This window comes from Gouania willdenowi, chromosome 14, assembly GCF_900634775.1.
Source record: "Gouania willdenowi chromosome 14, fGouWil2.1, whole genome shotgun sequence".
Classification (NCBI taxonomy): Eukaryota; Metazoa; Chordata; class Actinopteri; order Blenniiformes; family Gobiesocidae; genus Gouania; species Gouania willdenowi.
Genome location: NC_041057.1, coordinates 35,547,829 through 35,567,953, shown reverse-complemented (window position 1 = coordinate 35,567,953; position 20,125 = coordinate 35,547,829). Strand labels below are relative to the sequence as shown.

Sequence of the window (20,125 nt, the reverse complement as noted above, 5' to 3'; positions counted from 1 at the left end):
GCCAGTGATCATGACCCCTAACAGGTAGAGGTCCTCCACATCTTCCACTGAGAGGATTGAGAGGCACAGCATTTGGGTTTTTCCCTTTCCATCCATGACGTAACCACTTGGGAATGTCTCTATTGGACACGCTGGTTTGTGTTGTTGTGATCTTCTGTTCGTGAAGATTGAGTCGATTGTGTTCATTGACCAGTTGATAAGATCCATCTCGTTGATGTGTTGATCTCGTATTCGTGTAAGAATGTGTTCCGAGTTTTTTCTTTAAATCTAGTCAAGTTTGCAGCTTGTTTTGTCTCTACATCAAGGTTATTCCAGCTGTTGATAGCTCTATTGACAGTGCTGTATTTTCCATTGTTAGATTTAACCCTTTCTTGTATAAACACATTACTATGGTGCGTTTCTTCCATATGAGAAAGCAACCCGGAGCGAATACAGGATGAGGGACCAAAAACAGGACGTGACATAATGGGGACAAGGAAACTGTGGTGATGGCATGAGGACAGACATGGATGAGCAAGAAAATGAAAGCCTTGATTAAGATCTGGTCAGGTGAGCATGTTTCTCAGCTGCTTGTGAGCACACACTAAAATAATCATGTTTTTAAATTATTTAGTGAGAAAATGCTGGAACAGGGATTTAATCAAACACCTGAACAATGCTGGATAAAAGTAAATAAACTCTGCCAACTGTATATAAAAGTCAGTGACTTGCTTTGTAGAAGTGCTAGCTCCATGGATGAAAGCAACAAATGCCCATGGTGTGATGACATCATACTAGGCACAAAGAGTACAGAAAAAAATGAGTTAAGTAGAAGTACTGTTACTTTGATGAAATATTACTTAAGTAGAAGTAAAGTTACTGGTGCAAAAATCTACTTGAGTAAAAGTCAAAAGTATATCACTTAAAATGTACAAATTGTCTAATGAACAGATTACATTGATTATGCATAAACTGTGCATAAACATCAAATAAAACATTCCAATAATGCTTAGTGAAATTATGAGAGGTAATAGTGTTTGTGTCAGTGCAGACATTTTCAAGGAACACAAACATTCTTCAGGGGCCTCATTTGGGACTTAAAAAAAACCTGGTGAGAAAACGTTTCCACCTCCACAGCAGCTCTGACCCGCCGTGCACACAAAATCATGAGAAATGGGAAACTCCGCCCCCAACAGGAGAAGGATGAAATGAATGACAGCTCTGTGAAATTGATACATTTGTGTGAAATAATCGAAAATTGCACATTTCACAACACACAAGGATATATCTGCCAAAATGAAGGAGGAAAAAAAATATACTGACTCCCCAGAGTGACGTGTGCACGCCTACAATATAGTTTTATATTAATAATAATAATTGTAATTAAAATCAAATGATCATTGCCTAAAACTGCTGATCAACTGGCTGCAACACCTGTAGATGTTATAAAAAGGAACACGCGTAAAGACGTACAGTGGCTTATCAGGCACTGCCGGAGGACGAAGTGCACGGGAGACTCTGGAGGGAGAGGGTCTTTAGAGACCAGTGAGATCTATACGAGGTGCTGTGGAGCCCCCTGCCTGCACTCACCAGTAAACACCCGGGGACTGATGAAAAATATGTTTTTTCTTTAAATTAAATATTATAAATTATGTAACAGAAACAGGCGTAGGACGAGGCTTTATTTTACTCTGCAATGGAATCTTTAGGTCATGTATGTAATCCCACTTCTATGAGTAATCTGAGTGAGATGTCTCAGTATGGGATGCAACCTCTGTCTGCATTCCTCAGAAGCATTTATTTTAATCTGCCAATCCTGATTAGCCGGTGAAGTGAGTTCATCCGCTAGGGGGAGACCCACCTCTTATAAAAGGAAGACACGGACAGACGCGCACCATTTAAAAAAAGCACCTCTTCTCCTCGTTCAAGCAAGAAGGGTAGTCTGGTGAGACATCTCACTCATATTACTCATAGAACCGGGGTTATATACATAACCTGAAGTTCTATTTCACAATATGTCTCACTAAAGAATATGGAAACTCCCATAGTGTAGACATGCTTATCGAGCGGTACCAGCCCCCAGGGCCGAAGTCTGATCACATCAGGACAGTAAAACCGTCCAGCATGTAAAAGTGGACAAACGTGAGGGGCGAGGTCCAACTATCTGCTGCACAGATGTCATGAACAGACACTACCCTAAACACAGCCCAGGATGTGGCAAGACACCGAGTTGAGTGTACACGCAGATCAATAAGCGGCTGTAGACCATGAGGCGAGTAAGCCAAAGCAATAGCCTCCATCACCCAGTGTGACAGGCTTTGCCTAGTAACAGGCTTCCCCTCGCGGGGAGACGAACAGTCAATTGCTACTCCTGAGGCTCCCCGTCGTATCCATATGAGTGCAGATCACACAAATTGAACATAACCTAGGAAAATCTGAGCGCATGACGGATGAACCGAGAGCGCATGGATGTCACTGACAGACAGCTTTAAGATAGGCAAACTTTAGGCCCGCCTCCTCAAATGGTTCGAAAGGAGGACGTTTAAGTCCCTCCAAAACCACCACCAGGTCCCACGGTGGGAGTCTACGTGCTCACTTCAGAAACCAGCAGATCAGTGGGTGCTGACTGCCCGACTTATCCCCAAAGCCAACATGACAGGCGGCGATTGCTGCCATATACACTCACAGTGGAAAATGGTTTTAGGTCCTGCAAAAATGACAAAATCACTCCCACCAGGCACTGAAAAGGGAGGTGGTTCCTCTGGAGGCACCACCCCTCAAACAGCCTCCACCTAGAGCCATAAAGAGACCTAGTGGAGGGGGCTCGAGCTCTCTGTATGGTGGAAATCACACTCTGTGATAATCCCATGGCTGACAGATTGAGCCACTCAGGGGCCAAGCCCACAGCGTCAGACGGTCTGGACGTGAGTATATAACCGTGCCCCTCCCCTGTGACAATAGGTCCCTGTGCAGCAGGAGCTGCCAGGGACCTGCACACAGCAGCCGGTAAATCTCCGCCAGCCAATGCATGGCCAGCCACAGTGGAGCGACCAGGATCAGTGTGTGAGTGGCTCGATGGTACAGGCCCACAGCGGCAACTCCGGGTGCAGCATCCATTCCCCGTAAAGCGGCGCGCCCCTGGATAACAGGATGACGCCCACGTTCATGATCCCCAGGATGTGCGTTGCTCTCAGCGAGAGGAGACGCCGAACACTCCACAGGATCAGTCTGCGTGAAACCGCTGTTAAAAAAGAGAACACTGGATGCCTCTATACTGGCTAACTATAGACCAATCAGCAACCTTCCATTCATGGCCAAGATCATTGAGAAGGTGGTCTTCAACCAACTGAGTCAATTCTTAACATTCAACAAAATATTTGATAAATTTCAGTCAGGTTTTCGTTCTCATCACAGCACTGAAACTGATCTGATCAAAGTGATCAATGACATAAGGTTGAACACTGATTCAGGAAAAGTACCTGTTCTCATTCTATTGATCTAAGTGCTGCATTTGACACTGTAGATCATACAATTTTGTTGCACAGATTGCAAACATGGGTTGGACTAAATGGAAAAGTAATGCAATGGTTTAAGTCATACTTGGAGGAGCGAAGCTATTTTGTAAACATTGTAAACTTTGAATCTGACAGATTACCAATGTCCTGTGGGGTTCCTCAGGGATCTGTTCTTGGACCCCTTCTGTTTAACCTTTACATGCTTCCTTTAGGACAAATTTTACACAACTGTAAGGTTGATTATCAGAGCTATGCAGATGACACACAACTATATCTATCACTGAACCCAGATGACCATGGTCCCATTGAGGTGTTGTGTGACTGCTTAGAAAAAGTAAACTGCTGTATGAGTGAAAACTTCCTTTAACTAAACCATGACAAGACGGAGGTGATTGTCTTTGGTAACAATGAAAAGAGGACTGCTATCAGCAAGTATCTGAGTCTGGATCTTTAGAAGATAAAGACCAAGTCAAAAACCTTGGTGTTCTGATTGACTCAGATCTGACATTCAGCATCAGATCAAATCTATCACAAAAACAGCCTTCTACCACCTAAAGAACATCTCCAGAGTGAAAGGTTTAATGGCTCAGAAAGATCAGGAGAAACTGGTCCATGCTTTTATCTCCAGCAGACTGGACTATTGTAATGGTCTTCTGACAGGGATCCCCCAAAAGAGCATCAAACAGCTACAGCTGGTTCAGAACGCTGCAGCTCGGGTCTTAACCAGAACAAAGAGGTCAGAGCACATTACTCCAGTTTTAAAGTCTTTACACTGGCTCCCAGTCAGCCTCAGAATAGACTGTAAAGTTCTGCTGCTGGTGTATAAATCTGTGAATGGGTTTGGTCCAGAATACATCAGTGAGATGTTAGTCAGGTATGAACCCAGCAGGTCTCTCAGATCTATGGACACAGATCAGATAGTGGAGCCCAGAGCTCACAGTAACCATGGTGATGCTGCTTTTAGTTGTTATGCTGCAAAGAAGTGGAACAAACTGCCAGCGGAGCTGAAGTCAGCATCACATGTGAACATTTTTAAATCAAAGTTAAAGGAACTTTTTTTCTCTACTGCATATGATTGAGAGAGAGATTTTTTGTCATGTTGTTGATGTAATGATGATTTTACTGATGATTTTAATTGATTTTACTGATGATTTTAAATGTTCTTATTGATTTAAATGTTCTTATTGATTTTAAACAATTGAATGTTTTATCATGTAAAGCACATTGAGTTGCCTTGAGTATGAAATGCGCTATATAAATAAATTTGCCTTGCCTTGCCTACGCCACCGCAGTGGTAGTGTCCATCCTCACCAAGACGTGATGTCCCCTGAGAGATGGAAGGAAGTGGATCAGCGAGAGAAACACTGCTGACAGTTCTAAGTAATTTATGTGTGCCAGTGGCACAGAGCCGCGTCACACTCTGGCGCCATGGCGCATAGAATCGAGCCCATGTGAGGCCACCCACAGCTGAAAATCCCTCATGTGAAGGCAACCAAGGCAAATCACGAGGATGGCCGAAACATCAACCCGAGTAAACAAAGACACAATCTGAACTGAACAGATGTGCCCGTTCAAAACAATCCAAGACAAGCTGGGAACCCCAGCTGGAACCCTGAGCAGCCGTAGTAGAGTAGAGTCGCTACATCACTCGCTACCAAGGGGACAACGTGAGAGGGGAAAGAGTCCTGCTCAGACAGGCGTGCCAGTCTCCTGTGGAGGCTTTGTGCGTTAAACACGGCACAGTGTGTACACAAGCCCGGAGTTTCGACCGCCATGCGGGCATGTTCCAGACCAGGCAATTGGGGCAGACTTTGTGCCTGTCCATAGTGGAACCCCACATAGACTAAAGCGAGCCCCAGAGCATCCTGCTCCCTCGGTGAGAGAGGCCTTAGCTTCCATCACCGCATTGACGCAGTTAACTGAGCAGGTGGCTAGCTTACGCTACCACGAGGCAGCTAGCATAGGTGCCAGCAGGAATGCAGACCAATGTGTGCTGCTCTGAAACGTTGATGACAGCATTGGATTTTGTCGAGACGGCAGCTTTTGCTTTCGTCCAAAGCTTGGATACTGTAGTATCTGAAGCTGGAGTCGGGTTGCACACTTTTGTGAGAGCCCAGAGGGAGGACCGACGTGTGCACGGGCCCGTAGGCACCAAGGGCAGTGGAACCAAGACAACAGCGAGGTGCGCAGAGGTCAACGCACCGGCCTTGCAGTTAGCTGTAACTGTATCTATAAATGTAACTGTAAATGTAACTGTAACTATAAATGTAACTGTAAATGTAACTGTAACTGTAAATGTAACTGCAAATGCAGCTGTAACTGTAACTGTAACTGTAAATGTAACTGTAACTATAACTGTAAATGTAACTGTAAATGCAGCTGTAACTGTAACTGTAACTGTAAATGTAACTGTAACTATAACTGTAAATGTAACTGTAAATGCAGCTGTAACTGTAACTGTAACTGTAAATGTAACTGTAAATGCAGCTATAACTGTAACTGTAACTGTAAATGTAACTGTAACTGTAAATGCAGCTGTGACTGTAAATGTAACTGTAACTGTAACTGTAAATGCAGCTGTAACTGTAAATATAACTGTAACTGTAACTATAACTGTAAATGTAACTATAAATGCAGCTGTAACTGTAACTCTGAGGCTGGAAATAAACAGGAGGAGAATGATAGAGGTTCAAAAATCCACTGGCAGTGGTTCCACACACACACACACACACACACACACACACACACACACACACACACACACACACACACACACACACACACACACACACACACACACACACTGAGTGCTGCCATCTGGGTTCCGCTCACACTCTATGTAATTAAAACATGACACGCCCACCATCCACCATCCAACCCCTGATTTCCGTCCATTTAAAGCAGCGTACTGTACTCTGAGCGTATTGTACTCTGAGCTTACTGTACTCTGAGCTTACTGTACTCTGAGCTTACTGTACTCTGAGCGTATTGTACTCTGAGCTGGACTTCAGGAGAAAAACTACAGACACATTCAGTGAAGTCAGAGAACAACAGTAAGTATAGTTTTATTATTTAGGTTTTAAATGCTGCTAATGTAATGCACAATGGGATGGTTATGAATCAGAGGTGAAAGTAATGGATTACAGATACTCATGTTACTGTAACTGAGTTGATTTTATTGGTACTTTTTTAAATATATTTCTAAATCATTCATTTTACTTGTACTTAAGTATGTTTTTAATGCGGTAAAGTAATTAGTTACATTTCTACATCCAATCGTTACTGAGTAAATTATTATTTTTTTGTTTTAAATATATAACGAACTAATCAGATTAAACATATTGAACAAACATAGCACTGAATGGAGGTTATTTTTCTCAGAGCATGTATTAGTTATTATTATTTTATACAGTATTTTGTATTATTTTGATTTATATATTATTATTATCTATCTGTTATTTTAGCCTGATATTTTTTTCATTTATTTTAAATTGAATTTATTTATTTTTTTTTTTTTTTATAAAGAATTGTACATTTTGACAAACCTTTTAACTTAATTTGATTTACATAAATTAAGTTCCAATTGTGGTAGATTGTGTCTCTTCCTTTTTAAGTTTCTACATGAGATGTTTACTGTATGAAAGGAAACTGTACCAATATTTATTACCAATAATAAACATTGTGGGTGAAAGTAACTAATAACTTATACTGTGAGTACGTTTTAATTGAGTTACTTTTTACTTGTACTTGAGTCTATGTATCAGTACTCTTTACACCTCTGTTAATAATTGATTTATTGCAGTAATAGTCATTTTGTGTTTTTATGTCATTTGGGGAATTTCTGCTGGCATTTTATTTTAGTCATTATATTTATTTATTTATTTTTTTGTGTATGTTTGCATTTCGTTTATTAGCAATATTTGCCTTTGTGAAGTTTTTCTAGTATTTATTGTATTTATTGTGTTGTATAAAATAGTGTTAGCATTGTGTACGAGCCATTGTTTTGTGAGTTTTGATGATTGTTTTGAGTGTTTTATTAGGAGTCTGTGTGTGTGTGTGTGTGTGTGTGTGTGTGTGTGTGTGTGTGTGTGTGTGTGTGTGTGTGTGTGTGTGTGTATTCTGTGCATTTTTCTTTTGTTTTGTGTGTTTTTCTCATTATTTTGTGTATTATGTTGGATCACAGGGTTGGGGCCAAATTACATTTTTCAGTTACAATTGTGTTTTTATTTATCCCATGTTCAATTACATTTACAGTGACCAGCATTTTTTTCCAATTACAATTAAATTACCTTTATTTTATTATCTTCAGAAAGTCAATTACAATTACACTCTCAATTACTAAAGTTCAAATAATATTAATCACAATTACCTGAATTTCTTGAAATAAATAACCTAATAAAAGTGAACCTTCCTCTTGTGTTAGCTTCCTGTTAGCATCTCTAATGCTAACGGGTCCTAAATCATCTGTAAAATACATTAAAAAAAAATATATATTTTCTAATTTATTTCCTATCTATTGATTACCTTGTTAGGCTTCATAATCAATGTTTTTAATATCTATGGTGTGGGTGTCTGAGCCTTATTGTGTCACTGTACAACTATATTTATATTTTTCTAAAATGCCCAAATGTGTGAAAGCTTGATATGAAACATATTTTATTAATTATTAACTACATATGTGTAGAACTGTATGTATAGAACTGTAACATGGTTCACCAGTTTAGCATTAAATTATAATTGATAATTGTTATTGAATTTTCATGGCAATTACAATTACAAAGTCAATTATCTAAACTCAATTACAATTTAGTTATGTTTACAATAACAACAGATTTGTTATATTACAATTATGTTTAAAATTCTGCCATAATTGTAATTAATTATCAATTACGCAATTCCAATTATAATTGACCCAACCCTGTTGGGCTTCTTATTACTTCCTATTTCTTGAATATAATTTTTGGTGGATTTGTTTAGGGGGCCATGCAGAATTAGACCGAGGACCACGTGTGGCCCCTGGGCCACCAGTTGCCTATGTCTGCTCTATGTGCTGTGGCTCTATAGTTCGATCACAGCTCAGTGTCTGATAATAAAACATCAAACTCTTTTATTTTGGTATTTGTTGTGATGCAGGAGGTGAAAATGTCCATCGCTAAGGCAGCGGCTAAGGCCATGCTGTCTGACGCCCTGCTACAGGACGGCCCCCAGCTTCACAGGATCAACCATCTAGAGTTAGAACTTCCTCTGGACAGGGTCATCAAGTATGTGTCCGTGGGTCTTCCTCTGCTGCTGGTCAGCATGGCCTTCGCCCGCGAGATCTCCCTCGGTGAGCCCCACAGCTTCTTCTAAAACATGGAACCATAATATTTGGTTAAATATTAGATTTATGAGAGCTTTGTTTATTTGTCTTTGCTTTAATGCCTTTTAGTCCAGGGATCAAATATAAAACTGTTTATCTGAAGTGGGCCATAGATTTAAGGCGGGAAAATGAGTAATTTAATCATTATTTTGCTCTAGTTTATACTTCCACGTATAAAAAAAATGATCAAATATGTACAGCACTGATAATATTATAGCAATAACTGACACATATCAGGCACTGCCAGGGTTAGGATTGTGGGCGGGGCCAAAAGGGTGTGGCCCAGGGAGGCATGTGCACTGAATACAAACCTGTAGATAATATAAAGGAGATGATCATTTAAATTAATATACTTTTAAGAATTGATTATTGTTTTATATTATTATACAGTTAAATCTGTAGATCATACATCTAGGAAGTTATGATGGCTCAGTGAATTGTGACGCTGTGATGAGTCGTGGGTTCGCGTCCTGCTTCAGGGGTTTATTTATGATATTTTTTAGGATGTAGAGATGACTCTGGTGATAATATTACATTAAAAATCAATATAAATGATTAGATATGAAGCATCAGTCACTGTGTTTATATCCAGTGTAACAGGAGGACTCTCTATACAGACATCCTCTGATGCTGACACGTCTCCTCAGACACATTTTATTATTATTATTCACCACTCGTCACGTCACTGAAGAGATAAAGTGATGAAGTGATCATAAAGTGTGACTAATTACAGGTGATTTAATCACTATAATCACTGAAGACGGAACACACCTTTAGAACAGGATCATATTCATCAAACACTAACATAAATCACACTATTCCGGGTGGTTGCCAAGGCAGCTCGAGTCATCTCTGATTCATTGATGATGGCTTTTTATCATGCGTGTGCACGTCAGTAACCCAAGGTTTACATACTCAGGGTTGATTAACCCTGAGTATGTAAACCTTCATTATCACTTCATACCAGCTGTAATGAATCAGATACACAGAGTTTACCATGGAGGGTATGTTGACCTAGAGTTTATGGATAGACTCAGAGTTTGTTAAACCTCCTTTATGGAACACACCTATGGAGTCTTTTCCTCTGAGCTGATGTGTGATCATCAGCTGTGGCTACTGATGTTGATTACTGTTGTTAATTAACTGACACCATGATTGAGAACAACCATACCAGCTGCTGCTGCTGCTCTATAATTACAAAGCAAAGCTCCTGTATGACAGATATTTATTTCATTCATCACATATGGAGAATATCTAAAGGTTATTTATGGTTGAGTTGCTGGAAGAGAAGTTTCTTGATGTTTTTATCATTAACATTAGATTAGACAAACTTTATTAATCCCTAAAGATTATTTGACACCAAGTTGTACGGTTTAGACACACAGTTCACAACATGAAGTAAAAAGTACATACAAATAAAACACAACATATAATAAAAATGCCATTGACATAATTTAAAGCTTTCACAGACATAGCAACACTTTACAAATGTTCATTAAAATGACGGACTGCTCTTGGAATAAAATACCTTCTTAGACGTTCAGTGAAACACTCAGGCATCATCAGACGATCACTAAAAGAACTTCTTAGTCCATTTAAAGTGTTGTGAAGAGGACGGCCTTCAAAGTTTAGCACAGTTTTCATTGATTTACATTGATTTTTAATGTAATCTAGAAGTCTAGAAGTCACTTTCTGTGTGAACGCACCTTTAGACTGTTGCTTTTTCACGTCGATTTTTCCATTTTCCTCTTGTTTTATCTTGTAACCTTTGAGTCTGGTCGGCTGGAACGTCAACCATTCAACTTGTACAACAGGTAAGACATGAACTCACATCAGCTTTAGTCGAGCAGCCAATAGCATCGCCCAAAACAGCTGATGGAGCACTCTAGAAAGATCTCTGATTGGCTGAAAAATAGCATCACACTCCTTGTTTTATAAATCTTAAATCCAGAGACGGAGCAGAGGTCCAGGGTCCTCTCAGAACACTTGGGATTAGAGTATGATCAAAGATTAGATGGATTTATGACCAAATGGGGCAAAACAACCCTACATACTGCAGCTTTAAATATCATATATTGTTGCGTGTCCCTACATGAACGTGTGAGGAAGATGAAATCACTAAGTAGAACTTAACTTTAAGCCAGGGATGTTTAACTCATTCTGGTTCAGGGGCCGAATAAGGACCAGTTTGATCTCAATGGGCCCCAGGATTTATGTAGGAAAACAAGGAATTTCCAAATGACAGTGTTTGGGTAAATATTGTAGAGTTAGTCTTTGGAGGGGCTGAGATATCTACAATTAAATTAGATGGTAATTCATCTTTTCTGTCATTTTTAATTTCTCCTGTGGCCCAATTTGGATGCTCCAAAGGGCCACATTTGGCCCCCTGGCTTTAAACTTGACCCGAGTGTTGTATAGTTTTATTGAATTTGTGTATTTGGAGGGACTGAGACATCTACAACTGAATTAGTTAGAAATGTATTCAATGATTTCATGGTTTCTCTGTCATGTTTGCTTTCTACTGCACGCGGGCCAAATTGGATGGTATAAAGGGCCGGATTTAGCCCCGGGGCCATGAGTTTGAAACATGTGCTTTAATCATTATCCTAAGGTTGAGTTGTTTTTAAGTGAAGCTTTGATAGTAAAGGTATAAACTCCCTTTAAATCTGTTCTAACTATGAACCTGGGTAATGTTGTAAACTTAAAGTAAAACATTGAACTTTTATTCCTGCTCCTCTTATTGACTTTATTCTCGTTCACATGAATCTAACGTTGTTTTATCTCCACGATGAAGCCTGTGCTGCATGTACACACAGTCACTGCCTGATCCAAACACCATATTTTACACATCACCCTCAGTCAGAGTTAATGTTGAAGTTTGGCTGATTAATCACACAGTGAGAGGGTGGTCTGACATCACTAGTTTAATTAGCAGAATGTTTCTGCTCTGACTGAGAAAGTTATTCTCTGCCCGACATCATGGGTGGAGCTCTCCCACAGGGTTCTGTTTAGGGTGGAGGGTGGAGCACACACAGGAAAATGACAGATTGGCACTGAGCGGTCAGACACAAGATGTGGTGAAATAAAGAAGGACTAAATTTAGTCAGGAACCACCCAGAGATGTTTAATAGTAGGTTATGACTTAGAAACATGTGATTTACTGCACATTTAGAGCAAAAACACACACACACACACACACACACACACACACACACACACACACACACACACACACACTCACTCACTCACTCACTCACTCACTCACTCACTCACTCACTCACTCACACACACACACACACACACACACACACACACACACACACACACACACACACACACACACACACAATCCATAAAGTCAGTAAAATGATGGTCCATTGTTCTATGAATCTGTGATAACCACATTTATTTATTCATCTGAATAATATCCACTGTTATCCAGGAACGTTTATTATCATTATAGTCATCTTAAAGATGGAAATCCTGGTTTTAATCACTAATAAAATTGGTTCAAAGTGAATAAAAATGGTGGAAAAGGAGGTGAAATGGGATTTTAAAAACCACAGAAATTGGTTAAAATTTGCAAATTAAAGACAGACAGAAAAGTGGTTAAAAGGGTTCAAAGTATCAATATTAGAACAATTATGACAAATGGTGAATGTGGTGAAATTATTTTTTTTTTAAAAAAGCATGAAATATGGTGAAAAGAGGATAAAAGTGACAATAATGGGTCAATATATGTGACAATAGATGTAAAAGTGGTAGAAATGGTTTATATGTGTCAGAAATGGGAGTAAAGTAGCAAAAATGCATTTTAAGGGTAAAAAATGTGGCAAGAAAAAGAGTTTGGTGTAGTGGTAGAAAAAAGGGTAAAACTAGGCAAAATTTGCCTCAAATTGTTCAAAATATATGTTTAGTTTCTTGAATAATGGCAAATAATGGGCACGACAAATCATGAATGTTGTTTAATTGAGGGAAAAAACAAGCATGTAATCTGGTGAAAATAATGGGTTAAAAGTGACAATAATGGTTCAACATGTGACATTAGGTGGAAAAGTGGTGGAAAGTGGGAAAAATGTGAAGAAAAATCATTGAAATGTGATGTAAAAGTGTTTTTTAAATGGGAATAATGTAGCAAAAATGCATTAAAATGAGCAAAAATATGGCAAGAAAAAGTGATGAAAATAGATTAAAATATGGTAAGTTTGGTGAAGCTGCAGAAAAAGGGAAAAAAATGAGCAAATTGCTAATAAAATTCTTACTTTTTTGAAGGCATCTGGCGATCCCCTCCCAGTATCTCATGATCGCAAATGGGGTCCTGACCACAAGGTTGAGAATCCCTAATCTGCCAAAATAAATGAATTTATTCATGAATAATTCATCATTATTATTACATATATTTAACCCTGGCTGGCTGTTTGGTACTGTCTTGTGTTGAATAAGAAACATGAAGTGATGGTTGTGACGAATCATCATAATTTGATGATTTGTTTCTGCTGCAGGACCTCAGATCAGCTGTTTCCCTCCCAGTAACTTCAGCATGAAGCAGGCCAGCTATGTGGACACGTACTGCTGGGACTCGCTCATGCATCACGAGTTCGACTCCGACGGACACTCTGAGGAGCGTTCTCTGTGGGTTCATAAAGTAAGACCCTCTCCTGTTATCATTGGGGTCCATGTGTGTGTGGTCCCCTGTGTCTTTACAGTATTTATTTTATTTTATTATTAATTTGATTCTGGTTTTGTTAATCAGTTTTATTTCTAATTATTATTTTTTTCTTTCTATTTAGTGGTGCAGCTCATTTGTTTTTATGATCTCATGTGCAGCACTTTGGAAAGTTTTGTTGTTTAAATGTTCTTTATAAATAAAGTGAATTGGATTCAATGTTTATCATTTTGCTTCATATTTCATGACTTTTCCTAATTTAATGGGTGCAATTGTCATAATATTATCATGATTCATTTTTTTTATGCAATAACACACATTGGTGTTCTTCATAGTGAAAGTGACGTAGAGGAGGAAGTGTTATAGTGAATAACCCCAAATATGTATATATACTATAAATAATATATAAAATAATAACTAATACATGCATTCAATGCTGATTTGGCATTACGTTTAATCTGATTGGTCGGCTATGATGTGATGCATTTGATTTTTGTCTGGTCATTTCATTTTTTGTTGATCATTTTAAAACAAAAAATAACAATTTACTCAGTAATGGTTGAGTGTGAAAATGTGATTAATTACTTCTTTTGAAACGTGCTTGAGCATAAAAAATATACTCAAAAAAGTTCAAGTATAAAAACAACTCACTTACAGTAACGTAGTTGTAATCTATTACTTTCACCCTGTCACTCCCTCTAATGTGTATCTGTGTTCCTATGTTGTTCCTCGTAGATGTTCCCCTACTCTCTGCTAACCATGGCGGTCCTCATGTACCTTCCTGCTCTGATCTGGAGACAGCTGGTGATGCCCACGCTGGGCTCAGATCTGCTCTTTATCATCAACGAACTGGACAAGTCCTACAACCGTTCCATACGATTGGCTCAGAGCATCTTAGAGATGAGGCAGAACACCCAGAATCCACTCACCTTTCAGGCTGAGCTGCAGAGGTAACAACTAACACACACGTATCAAACTCAAGGCCCGGGGGCCAAGTCCGGCCATTTAAAACATCCAAATCGTCCCACAGGGGAAAGTAAAAATGGCTTTTTACTGGATATCTCAGTAGGGTTGCAAAGCAGTGTAAAATATCTGGCAAATTTCAACAGGAACTTAAGTTCAGGAATGTTGGCAATGTTAAAAAAATTTAAAGTTTTCATGGGAGTTATTTATTGAAATTAAGCAAAAATTGGGAGTCATTTTTAATCATATTCAATGTAAACAATGGCATCCATGCAAAATAATACACTTTAAAAAACAACATTTTAATAATTTTGTTACAGTTTTACTCAGAAAAACAGAAGAAAAAGAAAATTGTCCAAAACACAAACCAAAAAAAAAATATTGTTCAGAAAAAAACTTATGATGAAAAAAAGTGTCTGATAAAAAGAGCTGAAAAAACAAACCAAAGAATGCAAAACTCTTCCGTATTTAATTTTTTATTTTTTTTTCTACTGTAATGTGTGCACTTGTATTTAATCCTTATTTAATTAGATTATGTTCATTTTCTTTAATCTTTCTTTCTTTAGTGTTTATTCTTTTTATTTGAAATATTAGAGTCATTTCCCTCGTAGATAAATAAAGCATTTGTGAATGCGATGATGCTGCTGAGATGTTCTGTGTGTGATTTCAGGGCCAAGAAGAAGCGCTACTTTGAGTACCCCCTCCTAGAGCGGTACCTGCGGTGCAAACAGAACTCCTACTTCCTGGTCAGCATGCTCTTCCTGCGTGGTTTCCTGCTGCTGACCTTCATGACGGCGGCGTGCCTCTACCTGGCCTACTTCCACCTCTCCGCCTTCCTGCAGGACGAGTTCAGCTGCTACGTGCGTACCGGCATGCTGCGCGACCACATCTGGATTCCTGAACTGGTCCAGTGTAAAATGATCGGTCAGCTGGTTTTCCAAGTGATCAGCGTGACCAACGGGGCCATCTACCTCCTCCTGGCCCCCATCGTCCTGTTCAGTATCGTCCGACTCTTCGTCTGGGACACATCCTTCATCTCCGTCTACGACGTCCTGCCAGCGTTGGACCTCCTCAACCAGCAGAGACTGGGCTGTCCGTTGAACGACCTCAACGTCCTCCTGCTCTTCTTACGCGCCAATGTGGCCCACTTGAAGTCCTACGGCCAGGTGAGAGCGCTGTGCTCTCTGGCTCCGCCGCAGGTGGGCAACGGCACCGCAGGACAGAGCTTAGACGCTATGCTGAGTCAGGAGGAGATGGAGGAGCGCGAGGAGGCGGCCATGGAGCTGACGGGGGAAATCGAAGAGGCAAAGGAGGAGGGGAAGTTTAACCTGGTGGACATCATGACCATTCTGGGCGCCGCGCAAGGACGAGTGGAGAACTGCAGCGAGAAGATGCCCCTAGTGGAGGAGAATATGAGCCTCGGTACCACAACACTCGTCTACACACTCAAACGCATTCTGCTTGTTGCCATTTTTATATTCATCATTTGGGATGTGCAGAAAATTATCAAATGAGCCTAAAAGTAAAAGTGATGATGTGGCACGGCTAGGCTACAGTAGTGTTGATACAAGAGGAGGTCCTTTCTAAACAAGACATGAAGATACATTGGCCCACGCTTATCAACCTTGCATCAAATCTGAGTTTACAGTGGCCAAATTATTCAGAATTAAAGTGTTATGCTTTGTGTTTACATGGAAATAGTAATTCAGAATCAAGGTTTACATGGAAAACAGGTTTATTCTGCTTCATTTAATTCCTCTTTAGGTCTAGGGGTTGGGAAGGGTTCTGATTGGACAGGGAGAGAAAGTGACGTATTCACACAACAAACCTTTTATTGTCGACAACAACATAGAAGACCACATAATAAGAACGTTTGGTTTGATTGTAGCTTTGGTACGCTGAGCATCAGAAGGAGATAGGAACTAATCACAGTAAATAAAGCCCTAATAAACTCTGGAAAACAATAACCAGGAATAAAGATTTGCTCCCTGGTGAAGATAGTAGCTCTAACAACAATACAGTGATGCATGTGGTGATATTAGAGCCTGTGGGTAAATCTGCATCCTCACATCAAAGGATGAGCAAAACAAAGATGTGTTTTATGAATGTGTAAAAAATGGAATTAAAGGATCAGCTACTGAGCAGGAGATGTCTGCCCCCCTGTGTGCGCTGAGAACAAACCTCACAGCATGATCCTGGAGACACACGTGGAAAAAATGACGTTTATATCGATAACATCCTGTTTTTGACTGATATCTGTCACTTAGTGCTTGGATATTGTCGGTTTCTCACGTATTCTATGTTTTATATATATATATAGTTAGAAGTGCAAACTAGGGCACAATAACATTGAAATGACTTGTTTTCCAACATAAAATATGTGTCCCCTGCACTTGAAATCAAACTGCTCCATATTTGGCCCCTGAACTAAAATGAGTTTGACACCCCTGCTTTAGGCAATAAATAAAACGTTAAAATACATGAACAATAAAAAAACCCTTTAAAAAAGCCACGTTAGAAGAAGCTCCGCTCACCAATGCTATGTTGTCGAAAGTTGAATTTAGTTCAATTTGTTTTAATAATCTGTTCTGATCTATCCTGAATGTGTATATGCTTATGTTTAATTTAATCCTTTATTTTCAGACGCAGTCAGATTTTGCTGCAGCACCGTAAATCCACAGATTATCGTACACAAGGTCAAATGTGACGTGATATCTGATAGTAGCGTATGACAGTGGCTGTTTTATTTCAATATTATTTAATTAGTCCCAAATAGAATAAAAAAAAAAATATATATATATCAAAAATCAACTTTCCAACAGTCTTTGAACGCCCCTCATTTACCATACGACAACAGAGCAACAAAGACTCCATATTCTCCGCCATCTGTGATGCTAACAACATTAGCGTGACCATACGTCCACATTTTTTTGGGGATATTTTCTGAATGAATCCATTTGTCCGAGATATGAAAACAAATAAGTGAAAGTAAGAAAAGTTTCATTTCTCATTTGTTATTTTCCGCTGGATAAGCCCTGGATGTTGTAGCGGTAGACTACATTTCCCACAATGCACCGCTTCGGGGTTCAGGGGTTTCCTGTTATGTGAATAAACAGAGAGCTGACGTGAGTCCACCGTGTCCCGGTTCCGTTATTATACATGGTGTCAGAAGAAAGATGTTTTACAAACCAAGAGTCGCCCCAGGCGTACGACCACGTCAACTTTGATAAATACTGATGCTTGCGTGAATTTGGTCGTACGCTCAGATCTGATCAAACCAACGGTTGATAAATGAGGGCCAATGAGAGCAGATACCAGGGTTGGGGTCAACTAGGTTTTTCTGTTACACTTATGTTTTAAATTATCCATGTTCAAATACAATTCAATTATGATTACTGCGAGCAGCATGTTTTACAATTACAAATACTTTTCATCCTCAGAAAGTCAATTTCTGGTACAATTATGTTCTCAATTACTAAAGTTCAATTACAAATTAATCACAATTACTGCGCCTGAAATAAATAACCTAATAAAAGTTAACCTTCCTTTTGTGTTAGCTTTCTGTTAGCATCTCTAATGCTAACGGATGCTAAATCAGCTGTAAAATATAGTAAAAACAAATATTTAATTTCTTTCCTATGTATTTATTACATTGTTAGGCTTCATAATCAATGAAAATATAGGTTTTAAATGCGGGAAAGCTTGATATGAAACATATTTTAATAATTATTCACCACATGTGTGTAGAACTGTATATAAAACTGTAACATGGTTCCACGTTAAAACATAATTGACAATTTTTTATAGAATTTTTGTGGCAATTACAAAGTCAATTTCTGAACTCAATTACAATTACATTATGACAGCACCAGTTTTTTTTAAATTACAATTTCATTTACGCCATAATTGTAAATAATGATCAGTAACGCGATTACAACTATTATTGACCCCAACACTGGCAGATACTGTGTGTGGTGATTCTAAAGCCATGCAGGATAAAGGCTAAAAGCTGAAGGCTAAAGGCTAAAAGCTGAAGGCTAAAGGCTGAAGGCTAAAGGCTAAAGGCTAAAGGCTAAAGGCTAAAGGCTAAAGGCTAAAGGCTGAAGGCTAAAGGCTAAAAGCTGAAGGCTAAAGGCTGAAGGCTAAAGGCTAAAGGCTGAAGGCTGAAGGCTAAAGGCTAAAGGCTAAAGGCGTTTGTTAAAGAGATAGAAATGTGGTATTTCCAGCGCTAACTGCCCTTTCTGTCTCTTTACAGAGCCAAACCACCAGGGGTACCATGAGTTGAAGGAGACCACACCTTTCACTCATTACTAGGCGTCCTATAGGACAGTCCGTCAGAGACACCAGGGTTTCTGTTGGTCTCAGAACTTTAGAGATGTTTCTCATTGTAATCATCACTTATGTATTTTAAAAGAAGAATCCAGAATGTTAGAAATATGGCCTGTGTGTGAAACCAGATTCAGTTGTTGTTTTTCTTTTATTACATTCATTGCATGTACATAAAACTCTTTTTTTTTTTTTACTGGGTATAATAACTTGCATGTTAATTTTTTAAATTGTCCTTTATTAAACAAAACAATAAAATGATGTTGTTTTTTTGGTGTGTGAAAATGTGTTTTCTTTTTAAAATACTGCGTATACCCTACACCTGCTAAAACTACCCTGATCTAAAGGTGTGCTGTAGTAACTGATTATTAATTTAATTAATCAATTTATTTATTATGATGAGGCTTTTTTATAGCCTTCTGGTGTTTTGTTTTTTTTTAACACATTTATAGTATCAAAGTAAATGAACAAAACATAAACACATGGCAGTAATGGTTTAAACCAGTGGTTCTCAACCTGTTCAGGCCACGACCCTCCAAAATAAAGGTCCCAGAGAGCAGGGACCCTCCAAAATAAAGGTCCCAGAGAGCAGGGACCCTCCAAAATAAAGGTCCCATAGAGCAGGGACCCCCACTGTAGCTGAAGGTGGTTGAACACAGACATGAACATTGAAGAACAGTCATGTGGAGACAGGACCATCTATAAGAGGGAATAAAGGAGAGATTTTTGGGGTCCATCCATAAAGTCAGTAAAATGATGGTCCATTGTTCTATGAATCTGTGATAACCACATTTATTTATTCATCTGAATAATATCCACTGTTATCCAGGAACGTTTATTATTATTATTATAGTCATCTTAAAGATGGAAATCCTGGTTTTAATCACTAATAAAATGGTTCAAAGTGAGCGAAAATTTTAAAAACCACAAAATTTGATTAAAAATTGTAAATTAGAGTGAATAAAAACAGACAGAAAACGTAGTAAAAAGGGTTCAAAGTGTTAATATTGGAGCTTATACAGTAAGTGGCAGAAATGAGGGGGTTGGGGAAACATAATTTAAAAAGCAGGAACAATTAATTAAAACTGGCAAAAAATAGACATGACAAATCATGAATGTGGCTAAAAAAATAATGATGAAATATGTTGAAAAGAGGTTAAAAGTGACAATAATGGGTCAATATATGTGACATTAGGTGTAAAAAAACCACCTTTGGATCTAAAATATTGTGTCGTACATGAACAGCTTTCTAGGCTTGGTTGAGAAGGAGCCACACCAGGGTGTCAAACAGGAGGGAGATCATGACTAAACCTCACA

General features: G+C 38.9%; 1 protein-coding gene across 2 annotated transcripts; it reads left to right on the top strand.

Moving 5' to 3' along the window:
- Positions 1–6,439: 6,439 nt before the first annotated feature.
- LOC114475405 (pannexin-3) lies at positions 6,440–18,915 on the top strand. Of its 2 annotated transcripts, XM_028466174.1 has the most exons (6): positions 6,440–6,547; positions 8,628–8,820; positions 13,356–13,498; positions 14,255–14,469; positions 15,153–15,904; positions 18,738–18,915. In XM_028466174.1, exons 2-6 carry the CDS (start codon positions 8,637–8,639, stop codon positions 18,794–18,796), a joined length of 1,353 nt encoding a protein of 450 aa, XP_028321975.1. In that variant the 5' UTR covers positions 6,440–6,547; positions 8,628–8,636; the 3' UTR covers positions 18,797–18,915. The 2 variants fall into 2 exon arrangements, with proteins under 2 accessions (XP_028321975.1, XP_028321974.1); XM_028466173.1 differs by lacking the exon at positions 18,738–18,915 and having other exon boundaries at positions 15,153–15,996.
- The last annotated feature ends 1,210 nt before the right edge of the window (positions 18,916–20,125 follow it).